General features: G+C 21.9%; 1 protein-coding gene across 5 annotated transcripts; it reads right to left on the minus strand.

Moving 5' to 3' along the window:
* Window positions 1-1,873: 1,873 nt before the first annotated feature.
* On the minus strand, window positions 1,874-18,911 carry LOC107992566 (fatty acid CoA ligase Acsl3). Of its 5 annotated transcripts, XM_062079204.1 has the most exons (10): window positions 18,426-18,817; window positions 17,836-18,012; window positions 10,350-10,456; window positions 5,655-6,009; window positions 4,749-5,117; window positions 4,220-4,615; window positions 3,838-4,150; window positions 3,486-3,749; window positions 3,128-3,403; window positions 1,874-3,041 (listed from the first exon to the last, which is right to left on the minus strand). In XM_062079204.1, exons 3-10 carry the CDS (start codon window positions 10,367-10,369, stop codon window positions 2,887-2,889), a joined length of 2,148 nt encoding a protein of 715 aa, XP_061935188.1. In that variant the 5' UTR covers window positions 10,370-10,456; window positions 17,836-18,012; window positions 18,426-18,817; the 3' UTR covers window positions 1,874-2,886. The 5 variants fall into 5 exon arrangements, with proteins under 5 accessions (XP_061935188.1, XP_016904009.1, XP_061935187.1 ...); XM_017048520.3 differs by lacking the exon at window positions 17,836-18,012 and having other exon boundaries at window positions 18,773-18,911; XM_062079203.1 differs by lacking the exon at window positions 18,426-18,817 and having other exon boundaries at window positions 17,836-18,128.
* Window positions 18,912-19,497: the final 586 nt, after the last annotated feature.

Below are 19,497 nucleotides of genomic sequence, written 5' to 3' on the forward strand. Positions count from 1 at the left end.
TGAAAGGAAACTGACGAACATATAATTACAAACGTGCCATCTAGTGACGAATTTAAGAAATAGTTTTACTTGTTCAAACAGAAAAAATTTTAAATTCTATATATATTTTAAAATATTCGGTATGATGTATTAAGATTTAGGATTAAAATAATAATTTATCTATTTAGAATAATAAAAATATCTTAAAAATAAAAATGAGAATTAATAATCAATTTAAACTTTCTTTCTAAAATTACTCACCAGATGGTACTGATCTTCAATTCTTATTTTTTATTCTAATTTTAAAGAAACGTTTTTGACCACGGTTTTAATATTTAAAAAATGACTTAGGAATCAATTCTTATCCTGCTTCAAATATTTATTTTCTTCGTTTATATTTATACTCTGCAAAATTTTTACAAATAAGAATATCTTCATATTTGACTTTTTTGTGGTGATTAAAAATTTTTATAGAATCTATTTGATCCCATTTTTATATTTTTTTTTTGTAAGTATATATACAATTTATATATTTTTATTTTTGCATGTGTCATATTTATATATTATATATATATATATATATACATTAATTAATGTTATAATTGTATGTATATATGTATAAATTAATTTTCTAATTAAAGTTTTCTAACTTTATATGTATATATATATAATCCATGAGAATATTTATAAAAAAATTATTTTTTTGACTTATTGATGAAAAAAATTTATTGACTTTATTAATTTTGTGATTAAAATAGAAGAAATAATTACAATTTTTTAATATGAATGTAATTATATAATTTGCTAAGATTAATCCTTTTATAAATTGCATATTGAATATTATAAATATTCTTATACAATATCAAATAAAAAAAATAAGAAAAAATAATAATAAAATTAATAAATTTAAATAAAACAATATACAAAGAGTGAAAATTGTCATAATTTTTATTTCTTCATCATTTGTACGAGGTTGGATTATTGTCAATGCTATGAAATACAAAAAATGAAGATTGTGAAATATATAACCATATATAATCATATCGCTCGCAAATATGATTGATCGCAAATTAGAAAAAAAAATCACAATAATATTATTAAATATACTATAGATCTATACATTTATTTTTGCATTCTATAATTTCAATTATTAATTATAATTAATAATGATAATCATAATAATAAATATTGATGATATGATTATATTCAAACGACAATTATTAATTTTCTATCTAATATTATACAGTTCTTAATAATTTATAAATCAATATGGGACTTACAATAATTCATAACGCATATTTTAATTATAATACAGGAACTTTTAATGTGACTGGAAAAGGAGAATGAGATAATTAATATATCACGCTTTTTAAGTTATCAATTTTTTTTTCACTTTTTATACAATCGCGATTTTAACAAGCCCAAAAATTGAAAAATATTAAATTATGTATTTACTTGCGCATTAGATATCAATATATATATTAAAATGTATAATCAATATTTTATAATATAAAATCCTTAATCAATATGTTTTTATAAACTTAATGAAAAAAGCGAATTTATATAAAACAGAAAAGTTAAAAAAAAATTTATATTAAACAAAATAATTTATTCAGTTGTTGAGATATATGTATATCAATTATATTCAATAAAAATCAATTATTAAAGATAATTTATTAAATTTGTTATATTGCAAATGAATTCCATATGCAATATTTAATGTTATAGGAAGACAACTAATTTAAGTCGCAAATGGAATTCGTGCAAACATGACTTGGAATTGAATGTTTGAATAATGGATCCAATCATTATAGTTAAAATATCAAAAAAATATCAAAGAAATGACTTTTCATAGCAAATGGGAAGACTACAAAAAACTAGAACAATTTCCCTCTTTGTAAATACCTTGTTTTTTTTCTTTTTTTTTTTTTCTTTTTTTTTTTTTTATAAGCTCACATACAATAATTTTCTCATTCATGTATGCATACAAACACACAACAATGGATACACATATACACATCGGCACATGCACACGTGTAGTATCCTGATGGAAAAAAATTTTTTGACGCAATAATAATTTAAAACAGTAGATAAGAACATTATTGACAAATATTGTACAATTATTGGACGAAGAACGTTCTAACTAAATAGAAGTTCAATTTATATAAGAATACTCAAGTAAATCTAAAATGTCTCGCTTTTTAGTATTAAGAATAAGTAAAAGCGGACGATTCGTTACTTGATTTTTCTATATGTACACATATATACCTTAATATGTAAAACAAAGCAACCATTAATGTTATAATTTTATAATATTAACTTGATAATTTAAACTTCAATAATAATTTAAACTCGATTTCAAGTAATACTCGAGATAAGTACACTGTACGAGTTATAAATTTATAAAATTAATATGCCTACTATCTAACAATTGATTCTCACAAAATTTGTCAAATGTTACAAGGAATGAGCATATTATTAAAATGAAACTAAAAAAAAAAGTTTCGATTTTTTCCATTATTTGTTTGTTATCATTCATATCTTGCATTACGTACACGACAATTATGTTACAAGACATACTTTATATACTGACATTGCTGAAGATCAAAATCATTTCTTATTTGAAACGAAAAATTAAACTGACTAATAAAATATTTTCAGAAAAAATTCCTTATAGATTAATTTTTTATATACGTTTAACGATATAAGTAGATCTTTAGAAATCGATATCTTTTTCGATAAATAGAACAGAGAAAATACACGATTCCAAATCTGAAGTAAGTTTTTAATTAATATTCGATCACGTTCCGCAAAATTCATGCGAAAGTTATCGAAGTTTTTCTAAATCGAAAAGCTCGACATCACTTCACCTATTTTTTTTCTTTACACATTTTATATCTCTTTTTATCACGAGGCATACATTCTGTTAATTTCGTGTTGATAACGCTCTTGGACTGCTTTTCTTTTAAGCTTAAATGCAGCGGTTACTAATCCCATATCAGGTGACCATTGTTCTGAACAGAGTTTTATAGCAGCTGGTATTTCGTATCTCTGGAGCTTACCTGAATCAAAAATAAAAATTGTTTAAAATTTATTAAAATATTTTAAAAATTAATTAATTTTACAAAATTTTGTTTTAAATACTTACATTTTTTAGCTTGTTCAATCAATTCCTGTAACACTGCTTTTTCAATTTGTGGATCATTGCAAAGTTCCTCAAAATTTTTTCCAGTAATTCCTAAATTCCTAGCAATTTGTTCTAGATAAAATCCATTGGGCACTATTAGCGCTACTGTGAAAGTTTTATATGAGTCTCCATAAACACAAATATTTTCTACAATAGGACATGTTTTTAATTCTGCTTCGATTTTGCCCAAAGAAACATATTCACCAAATTGTAGTTTAACCAAATCTTTTTTTCGATCTATAAAAATAATTAAAATTGATAAAAATATATTGAACAAATTTTTTTTTTAAATGAATATAACATTAAAATTAAAATATACCTATAATTTTTATACAACCATCTTCATGAATTTCTCCAATGTCGCCAGTTCTGAACCATCGTTTCCCATCTTCGTGAAAAAAGTCTTCTTTTGTTTTATCCATTAATTTATAGTAACCAGCTGAAATATTTTCACCCCCAATTACAATTTCTCCTCTAGGATATGGAACATCTGTAACTCTATAACCAGCATCCTCCCAATTTACTAAACGAATATCACAAATTGTAGTTGGTCCTCCTACTCTTCCGATACTTGCATCATCTTCTATAAATTAAAAGTAAAAATTATTTAAAAAAAACTTTTTATAAAAATAAAAAATTATTTAATAAAAAATAAAATAGAAATAACATACTATCCATAACTGTAGCACAAGAAGTACTTTCAGTAAGGCCATATCCTTGAGTCAAAGTAACACAAAGACAAATTTTAATTTGAGTCTGAGTATCTGGAGTCAAAGGAGCACCACCACAAAGAATAAGCCGAACCCTTCCACCAAGAACTTGTCTTGCAGCTCCAAAGACATATTTATCCAAAAAAGGAGTGTCATAACCACGTTTATACCATTTCAATTTGTAGTTGTAGGCAAATTTGAAAATTGCTCGACTTAGAAATCCCGATTTCATTACTTTTTCATTAATACCTTTGGAAATACGATCCAGAATAAGCTGTAAAATAAAAATAAAATTGTTACAATTTATTTATTATTATAATATAATTTAATTTTCAAAACTTACAGGTACAGAAGTTACACAAGTTGGGCGAAGAACCGATGCATCTCCTTTGGATCCTTTTTGAATTTTGCTACTTGAATCGATCATAGTAAGAGGCGAACTATAGCCGATAGGAACTCCAGATAATAAGCATACACTCTCAGCAAGAAGTTCGAAAACATGAGCCAAAGGTAAAAATGCAAGAAATACATCGTCTGGTTTAATTTCGACGATATCACAAAACGTTTTCATTACAGAAATCACGTTTTTATGTGATAGAAGTACACCTTTTGGTATTCCGGTTGATCCAGATGTATACATAATAATTGCAGTATCGTCGCTTTGTGGTGATAACAATGGTGCAGTGGAAATGTTACCCTTTTTTATCACATCAGAGAATGGTATAAGCTTAACACCATCCTAAAATGTATAAGAAAAGTATAAATAATAATAAAAATTTTTATAATTTTTTTATAATTAAGTATTCAATAATGTTTTTATATTATTTTTATAAATTATTTTATATTTTTTATTAATATCTATATTAATATACCTTATAACCCTTTGTATCAGTAGGTTTTAGTTGATCTTCCATGTAAACAATCGTTTTAACTTTAGGTAATATTTTAAGGAGCGATTTAAACTTCGGCAACAAGTCATGACTGGTTATTACAATATCGACTTCCGTTTCATTAATTCCGTGAGCAATAGCCTCTTCACCTAGAGTCGCGTATAAAGTTACTACAACCAAATTCTGCTTGAAGCAACCATAAGCTGCAATCATCCATTCTTCTCTAGTCTCGGCAAAGATGACGATATTCCTAGACGACGTAAGACCATATTCTTTTAAACCTCGACCAAAGGCTGTCATAAGCATTTCAACTTCCAAATAAGTTTTCCATTTATATTCTCCCATTTTATACTATAAAATAATTTAATCAATTTATTATTAAATTAAATTATAAATGATAAATTAGAAAGTTTAAAAATATGATACGAATTTGATTAAGGAAAGAATATTTAATATTATAATTTTAGCAAATAATATTATTAATAATTTTAACTTATAACACTAATATAAAGTCATGTACCATTAAAATTAAATTATTATGTTTTATTTAGTTTTTCTGGTATTTATCGTTATTTTCATGAAACATTGAATAAAACTTCAAAGAAACTCCAAAAAATAGAGTATCTGATACATATATAAAATCCCACATATATATATAATCCATACATATATAAAACCCCATCCATATTTAAATTCGCAACGAGTATCATTGTGTGTATCCATTTTACACGAGTACATGAAAAATATTTTAAAAAACACATCTTTCTAATTTCTTTAAGTCTCAAAGAAAATAACCTTTCCGAAAATAAATATATCTGTAATGCAATTCTTGTCTTTAATCAAATCATATTGCATTCTAAGAAAGAATATAATTGTTTCTTATCATACCTTTTTAAATATTCTGCCATTAGGTTGAATCTCGTCCTCTTCAGCAAGTATCTGTCTTGTACCAACACATTTTTTTCCTTTATGCTCTTTAGTAATCCAAAGCATTATTTTATCAAGTGTATCAATATTTTCTCGTTCAAGCATGATGTGTACTTCTTGTGGTTCATCAACACTCCTATAAGTAATACTCTTATCATCTTTCGCAATAGGTCGAGCTTTAATCCTTCGGGAAGCCTTTCTCCTTTTCCATGGTCGCTGGAGTATGAGGTACATTGGAAACGTTAACAGGTCGTACACATAGGAAAGCGCCTTGAGCGCGTTGATCGCGCTGATAATCCAGAAGCTTTCCATTTCACTAAGAACAAAATTTGAAAAATTTTATCTTTTATATTTTTAAAAACTTTTTGCTGATTGAATATAAGCAAAATTTCTAAAAGAACAGATTTCATCATTATTTGCAACTGAAGATAAAAGAATTTTATTCTATAAATTTTGAAAGCTTAAACTGGATAAGCTTGTTTTTTTTGCTATATAGGATGTAGATAAATGCTAATAATAATTTTATGATACTGTGATTTATAAAATAATATGATTTAGAGAATATATGTTAATAAGTATTTTAGTTAATGCTAACAATACGATTTTTACGTATTTTAATTTTTTACGTATATATCAAAATTTGAAAATTCAGATAATTTCATATAAATATATTTTTGAAAATTAATATTTAAAAAATTGTGAAATAAAATTCAATTGTTAAATATTAATATACATTATATATATCGTAAAACAAAATCATTAGCATCATTAAAATATAAAATTCATATTCATTGTTTGTTAATATCAGAATTATTATACATTATTATTAAAAAATAATTTTATTATAATTATTTAATATTTTACTATTTTATATTCGATAAATATATATATATATATATAATTAAAAAATCGTATTTCTAATAAATTTTTTAAAATAAAACACATTAATATTTACTATTCTATTTTAATATTTAAAAAAAGATAATACGAGCAAAATAAAATTTTTAATAATTTTAAAATTTTATAAAATATGTTATAAAAAGAAAATATACGTCTAAATCAATTCCATGATGAAGCAAAAATACATAATAAACTCATATTCATGCATTAAGATTCAACTTATCTAAATGCAATATTTTTAAAACATTAAAGAAAGATAAAAGAAAAAAAATAGGAAAGAAAAAAAATTATAAAAATTAGTTTGAGATAAGCATAAGATTAAACATTATTAATATAGTATATTACGATAAACTACTTAACCTTCAATTGATAAAGTTGTAAATATAAATTTCATAAGAAAAAAAATAATGCAAAAATAAATTTTATCATATTTTTTGATAATCTTTTCCATTCAACATAATTAACCTTCTATTTAATTACATAATGAATATCCTGCTCTATCAATTGAGGATTATTTACACCGACCGTCGGTGCAGTAAACAATATTTTATTCCTAATATTCCTTCTCAAATTAATGAGATCTATCGATATCGCCATCCTTATTTGACTTCAATAATAATCACACGATGCATAAAGTTGTTAGTTTATTTTTCTTTATCAAGCTCACCCTTTAAATTGACCTTGTAAGTAAGAACGGAGATATCATGCAAAAATAGTGCATATCTCACGATTATGTGATTTCATAGCAATTAAATTTGATTGTGCGAAACGATATCGATTTATTCTCGGAAATTGAATGAACAATAAAAGCTAATCGAATGAACAAATAGAAGTAGAAACAGTAAAAAATAAAAAATTATTTACATTATTATATAATAATTATTGAACAAATTGTTTTAATCTTTATAGAATTTATTTGATTCTATGAAAATTACAGATTCCTATAATAATAAATATAAATTAAATAATGCTGCGGCGCATGATATCCGCAGGATAAAAATTCATCTTTTACGCTGGCGCTCAGATCTGTAATCAATGATCACGGAAGAGAATGTATTTGTTGATTAAATCGCGTATGATTTAGAATAGTATAATTTATTTATCCTCTGATATTTGTTTTATAATCTAAATTTAAAAAATTCGGCATAAACAATTAAGCAGTTTTTAAGGATCTTTTATCCTCTCTTCCATTCTTCATTCCATAATGCGTTATATAAAAAAGGGACAGAAATTTCTTCTAATAAAAATAATTGTTAAATTTTCGAAATATTCTAATAATTCTTACAACTATTACCAGTCACTTTACAAAAATTGAAAGAGATTAAAGATAAAATTGCTACTATCATAATGCAAAAATTAATTATAAATAAATACATTAGAAATACTTATTACACGAGTGCTGGCATTCACAAAAATTCTATATTTCTTCATTAAAAATAGCATTATACTTTTGATTTATTTCAAAAAATTTAGACAAATGTAGTCTCAATACAACAATGTAAAATATATAAAATTTATTAAATATATGATATAATGTAGATATCTATATCTATTATAATTAAATCTTATAATAGAATAATTCATAATTTCTTATTTGATTTTATTTCATATAAATAATAAAGAAAATTGAATTAAATTTAAATGAAACCAAATTAAAAACATCTGAATATCTACACATTCGAACATAGCATTTTTTTAATTTAATGGCTTATATATATTTATAAATATTTTTATGAATTTAATCGTATTATAACTTTTATATAACTTTCATGTATTAAGAAAATGAAATATTCTAACAATATTAAATCACATATATATGATATCACATTTCACATTCTTATCATTTTTATATCATGCTATCTCACGATTATATCCATACGTTTCATTATACATAAAGAATCGTTTATCCCGTTTAAATAATTCACTATAGATATTAAATTCTTTGTGAACATATATGAAATGCTATTATTATAATAAATAAATAATACAAAACAATATATCAATTTAATAAAGTAAAAAAATTATATTGTTTATTTAAAAAAGAAAATAAAATATTTATAAACATTATAATTTACAATTGTAATAAAACGCACATTCAAATAATAATACCGCAAAAAAATTAAAGTTTGTAAAGTCAAATTGTGGTTCATAATGACTTTACCGACTCGAAATAATAGAATGGCGCCACGCGACACCCTATATAGTACGTAACATACCAACATACGGAACAAATACAATTGAAAGTATAGCATAACTAGCGACAAGTGTATGTGATTCAGATATTTCCGAGGACTTTGAACGGCGTTATGTCAGATGTGGCTACTGTACCATGCACATGATCTTTTCGTTATCTGAAATTCCAAGCATTTTCTCTGTAACTTTACTCAGTTATAAAAATTATTGAAAGCATGAAATATGTACAATCACAGTTCGTATAATACAACAAAACGGTTATCAAAAATAAATTACGCGGATAATTTATTGGCAATTAATTGTTAGAATATATAATTCTTTATCTTTTTTTAAATACATCAATTTCATAATAAAATAAGATAAAATTTTATTGTTTTGAAATGTCAGATCAGAAAATAATTATACTAATATTAATAATACTAATAATAAGAAAAAATGAATAATATGATTGATACATGTTCGAATATATAGATATTTTGAAATTATTTTTAAATTAAGTAAATTAAGTAATTTATTAAATTAAATTAAATTAAGTAATTTAATTTTTTTAATTTTTTAAATTTAAAATCAGGCATTAAATATTTTAATATTGTATATATTTATACTATTGATTATTTTTTTGTTTCGGATAAATTGAATAATTAAAATTAACATTAAAATTTAACATATCATAAATTAATATACTAAAAATCTGAATATTTTAAATTAATTTTAAATTAATTTAAAATTTATAAATGTCAACATAGAAAAATCAAGATTATTTATTAGTATTGTATTAAAATATTTCATTTAATTTAAAGATATCATAGTACTTAATTCAATTTATAAAAATCATTTAAAGAAAATTTAATCTTTAATACATTTTGCAATGCAAATTTTAATCTATTTACATTTGAATAAATACATGTAATAAAATGTTATATAATTTTAAAAACTATGCTAATTCATTAACATTATAATACAAAAATTTGCTATTCTTAAACGGATTTTGAATTTATCATTGAAGAAAATAATGCGTCAAGATGCATTTTGCATCATACAATATTATAAAATTCAATATCTTAATTTACATTTTTATAAGAAATTTACATATACTAAAAATATTTTTATTTCTTGACTTTTAACTCAATGACTTTTAAATTGATTTTGAAAAATGATTTTTAAATTTATGCGTTAACAAATATATTTATATTATATGCAAATATATTCATTTATTTAAAAATTATAAAATATAAATACTAATAAATATAATAAGCAAATAATATTTGATTATAATCAAATATAAACAATATATACATATGTGTATTCATACTAAAAATCTTGTCTTAATTTACATGTATTATAATTTTATTTATAGTCTTAGTTTGTAATAAAATATATATATAATTTATATATATATATAATATTGATGAAAGAGCGAAAGATTTTTATATATAAAAAATAAATAAATTATAAATCTACAAGCACAAATGTACAAGCTTAGTGAAAGATATTCATAGCAAAGAAAAGCATAGAAAAAAGTTAATGATTTTTTTTTCTTTTCATCTAGCTACTACGACTCACGATTTGTCGTCCACGATCATGATGAATCGTTATCAGGTCACCTTTATTCCCAAGATACTGTACCTCCAGTATTTTAATAGAAGTCGATATGATGTGGATTAATAACACTGTAAGAAAAATTATTAGCAATCGATGTGATTAATGATACATATCGTAAAATAGTTACGACTTTCCGTCCTTTATATTCGACGATATTGAAATCGTTCTCGACGTGAACACCAATATTAGATTATTTCTGATATAAGCAACATATATGTATACATATATGTATGTCCTATTTAAGTTGATGACTTATTTGATCAATTTTTACTTAATATTTTAAATATTGAGACAAAAATAGGTAGATAAATAGATAGATAGAAGAACAGAGAGAGAGAGAGAGAGAGAGAGAGAGAGAATATATTCATAATATAAAATAAATAAATAAATAAAAGACAACAAAAATTAAATAAAAAAATTCAATGCTATTAGAAGTCTACAATTATATAATTATGAATATACTTGTCTTTACAATTATAAAATAAATAGAAAGTTCTTCAAAAAAACTTATTTATATGTCAAAAAAAAATTTTTAATATGTAATAATGATAAAAATTTATTGCATGGCTAATATGCTCATAAAATTATATAAAATTTAAATAATATTTTAATTTAATCTAATTTATCTAAAAGAAAATATCTACAGAAAAAATTAAAAGAATTATCTACAGAAAATATTATTTTAACCCATATTTAAATATAGTATTTTTTCTCGCAAGAAATAATTTACTAAGTACATTTTTATAACAAATAAGATTTTTATATAAAATTGTATAAAATTGTATAAAAGTGGAATAAATTTATATTTGAATTATCAATATTGTCAATCATCTTAATACTATCATATATTTTTATATCTATTTTTATTTTTTATAAAAGTTAGAATAACAAAGTTAGAATAACTTTATATGTAAATTTTTTCATATTTGAATAAGATTTTCTCATTATTTTGCATATTTGAATTTGTAAGTAAAGTTTTGTAATGTATTTGTTGAACATATAACAAATATATAGATTGTACTGATATAATTAAAATAATATTCATATTAAGAAACAAATGGCAAATAAATTAAAAAAAACCCTGATACTGCGAAACTCTGTCTTTGAAAATAGACAACAGGGTTACTGAGCGATCAAGCTACCATGCTATATATACACTGTCACTATCGTCTATATATATCATATATACATGCGTGCTTAAGCAACTCACAACCGACCTTGAACAATATCACAGTGTCATTAAATATTCAATTTCTTTAATAATGAGATTTTCCAAAATTTTGTAACATTCAATAAATTCCTTAGGTATTAATTTTTCATTATTTTTCTTATCATTATATACTATAAAAATTTATTCGCATATATTAAAATATATATTTTATTATATTTATTATAAAATTATTTTAAAAAAATATTCATCTACTATGAATATAAATAAATTTACGTAACAAAATATCTTAAATATTTTTTTAATGGAATATGAACTATGAACTATGAACTATGATCTATGATCTATGATGTATGATTATAATTATAATTATCTATTTTCTTTAATATATATATATATATATATACATATATATATATATATATATATATATACATATACAAATACAATGTTATATACATGTATTTTAATCATTTTTCTTGAAAAAAATTATATATTCAGAAACATTAAAAATAAAAAATTATTTCATGTTAATATGTTATATAATATTATACAGAAATAAAATGATTTCAAAAAATAAATTATACAAAACTAGTTTTAAAATAACTTTGAAAGAAAATTAATAGATCAATTTAGTATTGGAATCATTGGCTAAAATATATAATCTTAACAAAAACTGGAATCAGCAACATACACAATTAGTCATAAAAGTATTTGATATTAGATTGTCTATTACTTATAAAATATTGTATATTTTATGGAAAATTTTATATTATTAGGAAAACTCGATTTCTATATATATATGTATGTATATATAATTATTTCATTCTACAATAAATTATTTAATAAAAAAATTTTCATATTAAATAATAAACATAATCTAAATTTAAATATAATATGAAAATTATTAAAAATTATTAATCATATAATAATTATATAATATAATAATATAATAATAAATTATTAATTATATAATAATATATAATATATATTCAATATATATATTCAAATAATATAGATATAAATTTTCAATTAATTATTTTTTAGAAATCGTATCTCATTTTGAAAATTTTTCAATGAAATAATTAATTACATCTAGGAATTTGATTGTAATAAAAATTAAAATAAAAATATACATGATTATTTCAAAATTCGCATAAAATTACATGCATGATGATTTCAAAATTCGCATAAATTTCAATACTGCAATTTCCTCTCTGACAAACTTCTTTATTTCAAGCTTAGAAATAAAAATTATTAGAAACGTAATAAAATATTTATTTTTAAAATAAAAATAGAACTAAAAATGTATACTAAATGACATTTTAAATGCTAAATAAATCATAATGTAAATTTTAAATTTATTTTTAAATCTTTTTAAAATCCGAAGATTAATTTGAATAATTTTAAATTCTCTATAAATATCTCTGTATTTTTATTACTAATATTACTATTTATTAATATTAGTAATATAATATTAATAAATTTTTATTACTAATATTATTTTTAAAAATTAATTTTATTGCTTAACTAATTAAAGAATTAAGATCATTAAAAAATTAATAATCAATAATTCAATTATAATATTATATAAAACTGTTTCATGTGAAAAATAAACACATATCTAGGTGTTTAAACAGTAAATATTTATCTTCTATATTTATTTTCTAAAAATTTGCGAAAGATAAAACATAATGATCACGAATCGTGCACGTGTGCATACAAATTGGAACGTTCCTATTGGTTAGCTTCCTGTCTGGAAAGCGTTCATGTGTCCCTTGGTCGCTTACGAGCCACAAATCTGCTGGATCGTCGAAGCACTAATGGCTAGCATCCTCTGATATTAGGTCAAATTATGTAAACGAGCAAGAAATGGATTTCTATCGAATACCATGAGAATTAACGAAACAGGAAATGATGATTGAACAATGATTGATGATGATTTTAACAACTTCTCGTTTCGATGATTTGAACATATTATCGTAAAATATCTCGAAAAATTACCTTAATCATCGTATTTATGAAATGATATTATATTACTGATAATAATTGAAAATTGAATTCTGATTAAAATCGAAATAAAAAAGATAATTTCAGAAAAAATGAGTCGATAAATTAATTAATTAATTGTATATTATTGATTGATATATATATGTGTCGGAGGGGGGGGTGCAAGAATATAAGAAAAACAAAATGATCAAAAAATAATATATATAGAATGTGGAAATTTAATTCATTTCTAATTTGAATTTAAATTATTAAAAAAGGATATTTCAATTCCCTCATTATATATTAGAATAAAAAGAAAAACGAATAAAACTATTAAAATACAATGGCGTATAATGATATGGAAATTAATATAATTTTTTTTTTTCTAAATGCTATTATGATTGCATATCTCATTTCTTTATTTCACTCATATATTGACAGGAGCTGTTTATATCAAGGCTATCGCTTAGATCATTAGAGTGTTGAATATGTAATTATAATTCTATATATTCTAATTCTAACTATAATTATAATTATAATTATAATTATAATTCGTTTCCTAAACGATAATACTAAAGATAATTTGAAGTTTGATTATGTGATAAGAGATGGAAAAAAACGAAAAAGAATAGTAGTTGCAGACTATATATAGAAAATGTTCCAATATTATATACAATTTATTAGTTTGCGATAATATAATAAGAAAAAATTGTTATATAAATAAAAATTTTTTATATAAATTTATGAATTTTCGTGAGTAATTTAAATTTGCTGAAAAAAAAATAAATTTTTAAAATATTAATTATATGTTATTCATTAAATGCAAATAAATTTTAGTTTAATATATTTTTTTTTAATTTTAATTTATATTAACAATTAAATAATTAACAAATTAGTAATCAAAATCACTTACAATTTAAAACAATTTGATATCATTAATAATCAGATTACTAAAGATTAAGTACACGTTCCCGAATTTATAAATAAATGAATGTTAATCATCGAAAATAATTAATGAATAAATGAATAAATATTGAATATATTGAATAAATTAATTAGAAAATTTATCAATTTAATTCTTTATTTTAATGTTTAAATTAATAATAAAAATAAAACAAAATTTTTTAAAAACAAGAAAGATAAAGATAGAAAAATTAAATCATAATCATTATAATATAATTATTATACATTATATTATCATAACTAAAAATTATTCATTTTTTTTATTTTATTTTCTGTAACGCAAAAATAAATAAACAAATATATAAATTTAACATAAATTTATAATATAAATTTTAGTTATAGTTTTAATTTTAGTTAGTAATATAAATTTTCTTCATAAAAATTATTTTCTTTCAAGTTTATAACGTTAACAAAAAATATGAAATATAATCAAAACCAGCTTTCAAAAACTATTGAAAACATATTTTTAATAATTTATCATTTTTATTTATATTAATGACGTGTATGCGTTTTTTTTGTACTTCATTTTATGCCGGAAATAAAAATTATTTTCTTATTTCTTATTTCTACGATATTATCTTTTTATTATTATTCATGATTTTAACAATATCTAAAAAAAAAAATTAAATATATCTATGTTCATTGAATATTAAGACAAAACAAAATAATTAATATATTATTTATTTTTTTAATTACTAAATAATTTATAATACATTTATAATACAAACTTGTCTTTAAAATAATAAAACATTTCAAAAATATACAATCAAATTTACCAAATAAAAAGAGTTATCAAAATTGGTTCAACTCAATATATACATCTAAATTCAATTCTATAGAAAGAAAAATATATCAATTAAATAAATAGGAATATTTGCATGATAAATCAATATTTTTAAGAAATGAAATTTTATTCATGAATGAATATTGAATATTATTCATAATAATATTCCTCATATTTACTATAACAAAAAGTAATTAACTAACAAAAATAATTAATATAATTAAATTAATATAATTAATCAATAAAAAAGACAAAATTAAAAAGATAATTATCTAATTTGATAAAGATAATTTATCATCAACTAACAATCTATCATTATAAAAATTATAAATTAAGGTTATATGAAAAATTTGCCTAATATATAATTATCAATAAAAATATACCTAGCAATTATTCAATTAATCTTTGAGAATCAAATTCATTGCAAAAGTAGGATGCATGTAAAAAAATGTTGAAACATATGAACCAGTCTGCAAAGTGCATGAACCATTCTGCAAACCCCAAGATAATAAGTTTTACGACATTGAACGTTGCTCCCTGCTATAACTCGTGTTACGCTTAAGTTATACCAAGGTGAATATGGAATATACATTTACATTATATGCGCTACAGATCATGTGTTATGTTTACTATGGTTTACTACTGAAAATATTAAATCATATTGAAACGATATTTAAACATTGATTGATCGCTTTCGAGATCATAAATATAGTTATGTTTCTAAATGTATTGTGTATTGACCACCATAAAATAATCAACGAGAATGATTGATAAGTATAATTACAAGTTGTAAAAATGTTATCTATCTTATACGCAAAGATAATGTTATTACTACGACAATAACCAAATACAAATAATTAATACATAATGGATTTTAGATATTTTACCATTATGTAATAAATAATACAAATTAGATTATTAATATTTTTAATATTTTATGATAAATAATTAGTTATTTAATAAGAAAATTTTAATTATATTAGATGAATATGATAAAAATATATGATATTTTTAATTGAAAAAATTTTTTGAATAAATTATACGGTGAAAAAGACGACTTTAAGTAAGTACTATTTTTTTAATTGAAAAAATATAATTTTTTGAGTGAATTATAATAAAAAGAAGACTTCAAGTACTATTAATTGAAAAAAAATCGAAATATCAAGAAATTAAATAACATATGTAAAATTAATATGATATATTAATAATTATAACATTTAATATAAAAATTATTATAATTATATTATTAATTATTTATAATTACATAATTAATTAATAAACGATTTTTTTTACTAAAATTCTTAAATATAATTTCAAAGAAAAAAAAATGAAAATTTAAAAATTAAATTATTAGAAAATTTAATCATGATTAGAATAAAATTTTATTCGATTATTATTATAATAATTTATAATAATTTTTTTAATAATGGTTTTTCCTAATAAATATATATTATTAAACTTCCATTCTAAGTAAATGATTTTTATTGTTAAAATATTTTAACAATAATACTATCATTTTATTTCTAATTTGTTGAATCAGTCAATATGGATGTAAACCATATTGCAGTACTTATTTTTGTCTATATATTACTAACGATGTGTTGCATTACACTATTGTCCTGAAGTACAACGAGTATCAGGTGATATTGGATGCCAGATGTGTGGTGTGAAGATCGCGATAGTTACTTTTCTCATATAAAAAGTAGAAAAGTAGAATAGTAATTATGTTTAAAATAAAAAATATGTTATCGATAAAGTAATTAAAAAATAAAATTACCGTTTGAATGATAATTATCATTTAACTAAATTATAAAAAAGTTAAATTAATGTTTTTATATAAAATAAAAATACTAATATACGTAAGGTTATATAAAGATTTAAAAATTTTATTTTTTTACTCTTACAATTAATCATAATTAATACAAATTGCACGATAGATATTAACTGAATATAAATAAGATATATTTATTTAAAATTTTTTAAAATAATTCAAGCATGTACGCACATGAAATTACTTATATAATAATCCATTCATTTATCGATAATACATGACTGGTAACCGCATACAATTTGACCATGAATTTAATACTTAACAGAAAGATCGATGACTTGTTTGTGGAATGCTATAACTATGATAATATTCGCACTTTAGGATAAATGAAGAAGAATGTTATTAATTTAATTTTAATTAGATCTAATATTGAATTTCTATTTACTGCGATACTATTCAAGAAGTTTGAATTACAAATAATCCAAAGTCATTTTTCATCACTAAAAATTGTGAATTGATTGTATATTGTCAATATATATATAAAATATATATAAAATATATATATATATATATATATATATATATATATATTTTTATAATTGCTTTATAGGTCATTATATAAGTAGATGGAAAAACAATTTTTAACATAAAGTTAGTGTATCAAACACAAAATCATAACATATGGATTTTAAACATTTATATTATTTTCAAACTCGAATTAAAATATTATTTAAGAAAAAAATTAATTATTAAAATTTAATTCATTGCTTACCTTCTTTATATACTATCACGATATCTTAACTTTTCAACCTCGTGACTTCTCAACGAGTTCGACGATTCCTGTCGACTAACAGTCTGTTTTCCCACCGCGATCAAAAGAGGAAATTATCACTATACGCGATCCAAGGGTCGAGAATGGTGTAGGTGTATATACATGTATAAGTAATATCTGTAGATACACACGTACATAAATGTGTATATGTAAAAAAGAGAGACGAGGAAAGGACACAAGAGATAACTGATCTACGATGTGATGTACTTCGTGATCAACGAAGAACTGAATTCGAATCGTGATTTACATGAGAAGTTTTATATATATATATATATATATATATGTGAGTTATAATTTTTTTGAAGATCTTTGAACTTTGGCCCTTATTTTGTGAATAATAAAATGTTATTTGCACTATTTTTAATATTGCTTAAGAAAAAGATAAATGTGATATATAATGATAAGACAGCTATTCGAAAGATCATCTATTTTAGATGTTACGTCGAGAACGAAATCGTTTTTTTACATAAATTTCAATAGTATAAGTATTTATGTTTCAAGCATGCACTTAAGTTATCTTGTTTTCTTACGTTTGTTAAGATAATCAATTATAAAGAGAACTTCTTTAAATCCTTTTTCAATTAAAAATTATCCCAGCAATTCACTGTTATTTGATAAGATAAATCAAAAACGGTTTAACACCACGTGCTTTGTACTATGAACTTGATACAAGATTCACTGTTAACCGATTCTATACTTGCGGCGGTAATACGTAATGCGCATTCGAGCGACAGCTCAATATTCGCGCGAATAATACTCGAATATTATCATTTCTTTTATATTTAAAACACTTCTTTTTGTGCACATGTCAAATTTTTAACCTAACACACATTGAGGTTTCGCGAATACTGCATATTTTCGGCAAAACTGAACATACCCTTCTCTCACACGTACTAACGCCAGCGCAGAACACCGACCACTCTATACATGCTCGATTCAATAGCAGCCATCTTGCTAGTTTCGAGCTCAAACCGAAAGAATCAATGAAAAAATTATAGCATAAATTCTTAACCATGTAATAATTTGGAGATAATAATTTTAAAGAACATTACAAACTACAAGCATAAAAACAAAAATTATTTTAATTTCTAATATAATTTTCAAATTTGTTATTATTTGAATATATTTTTTATTTGAAATCTCCCGCCAATTTTTAATATAACGAATAGTTTATACTTGAAAATTTTACACATTTAATCTCATAATTTTTGTTAACATCATATAATAATCATTATAAATAATCTATTAAACATAAATAATATTAAATAATATACTATAAATTAATTTATGCGCATGTGAGGATTCAAGGATTTGACTCACAAACTACGATGGTCATGCTTTTCGATATAGATAGCCGGCCTACACGTGAACCAATCACAAACAGAGTTTCAATGGGCGGGGATGTGGCGTGATCCACGATGACGTCATAGTAGTCTACAATCGATAACTATTCGACGTTGAGCAAACCCTTATAACCTTGTTACTATAGTACTACATACGATCAATGTTTGACTTCAATGCGCCACATATCTTACGATATGATCGCGCATTCTTTACATTGATAATGTAAACATTAAACATTAATGTAACATTGATAACTTG

Source organism: Apis cerana, linkage group LG9, assembly GCF_029169275.1.
Source record: "Apis cerana isolate GH-2021 linkage group LG9, AcerK_1.0, whole genome shotgun sequence".
Classification (NCBI taxonomy): domain Eukaryota; kingdom Metazoa; phylum Arthropoda; class Insecta; order Hymenoptera; family Apidae; genus Apis; species Apis cerana.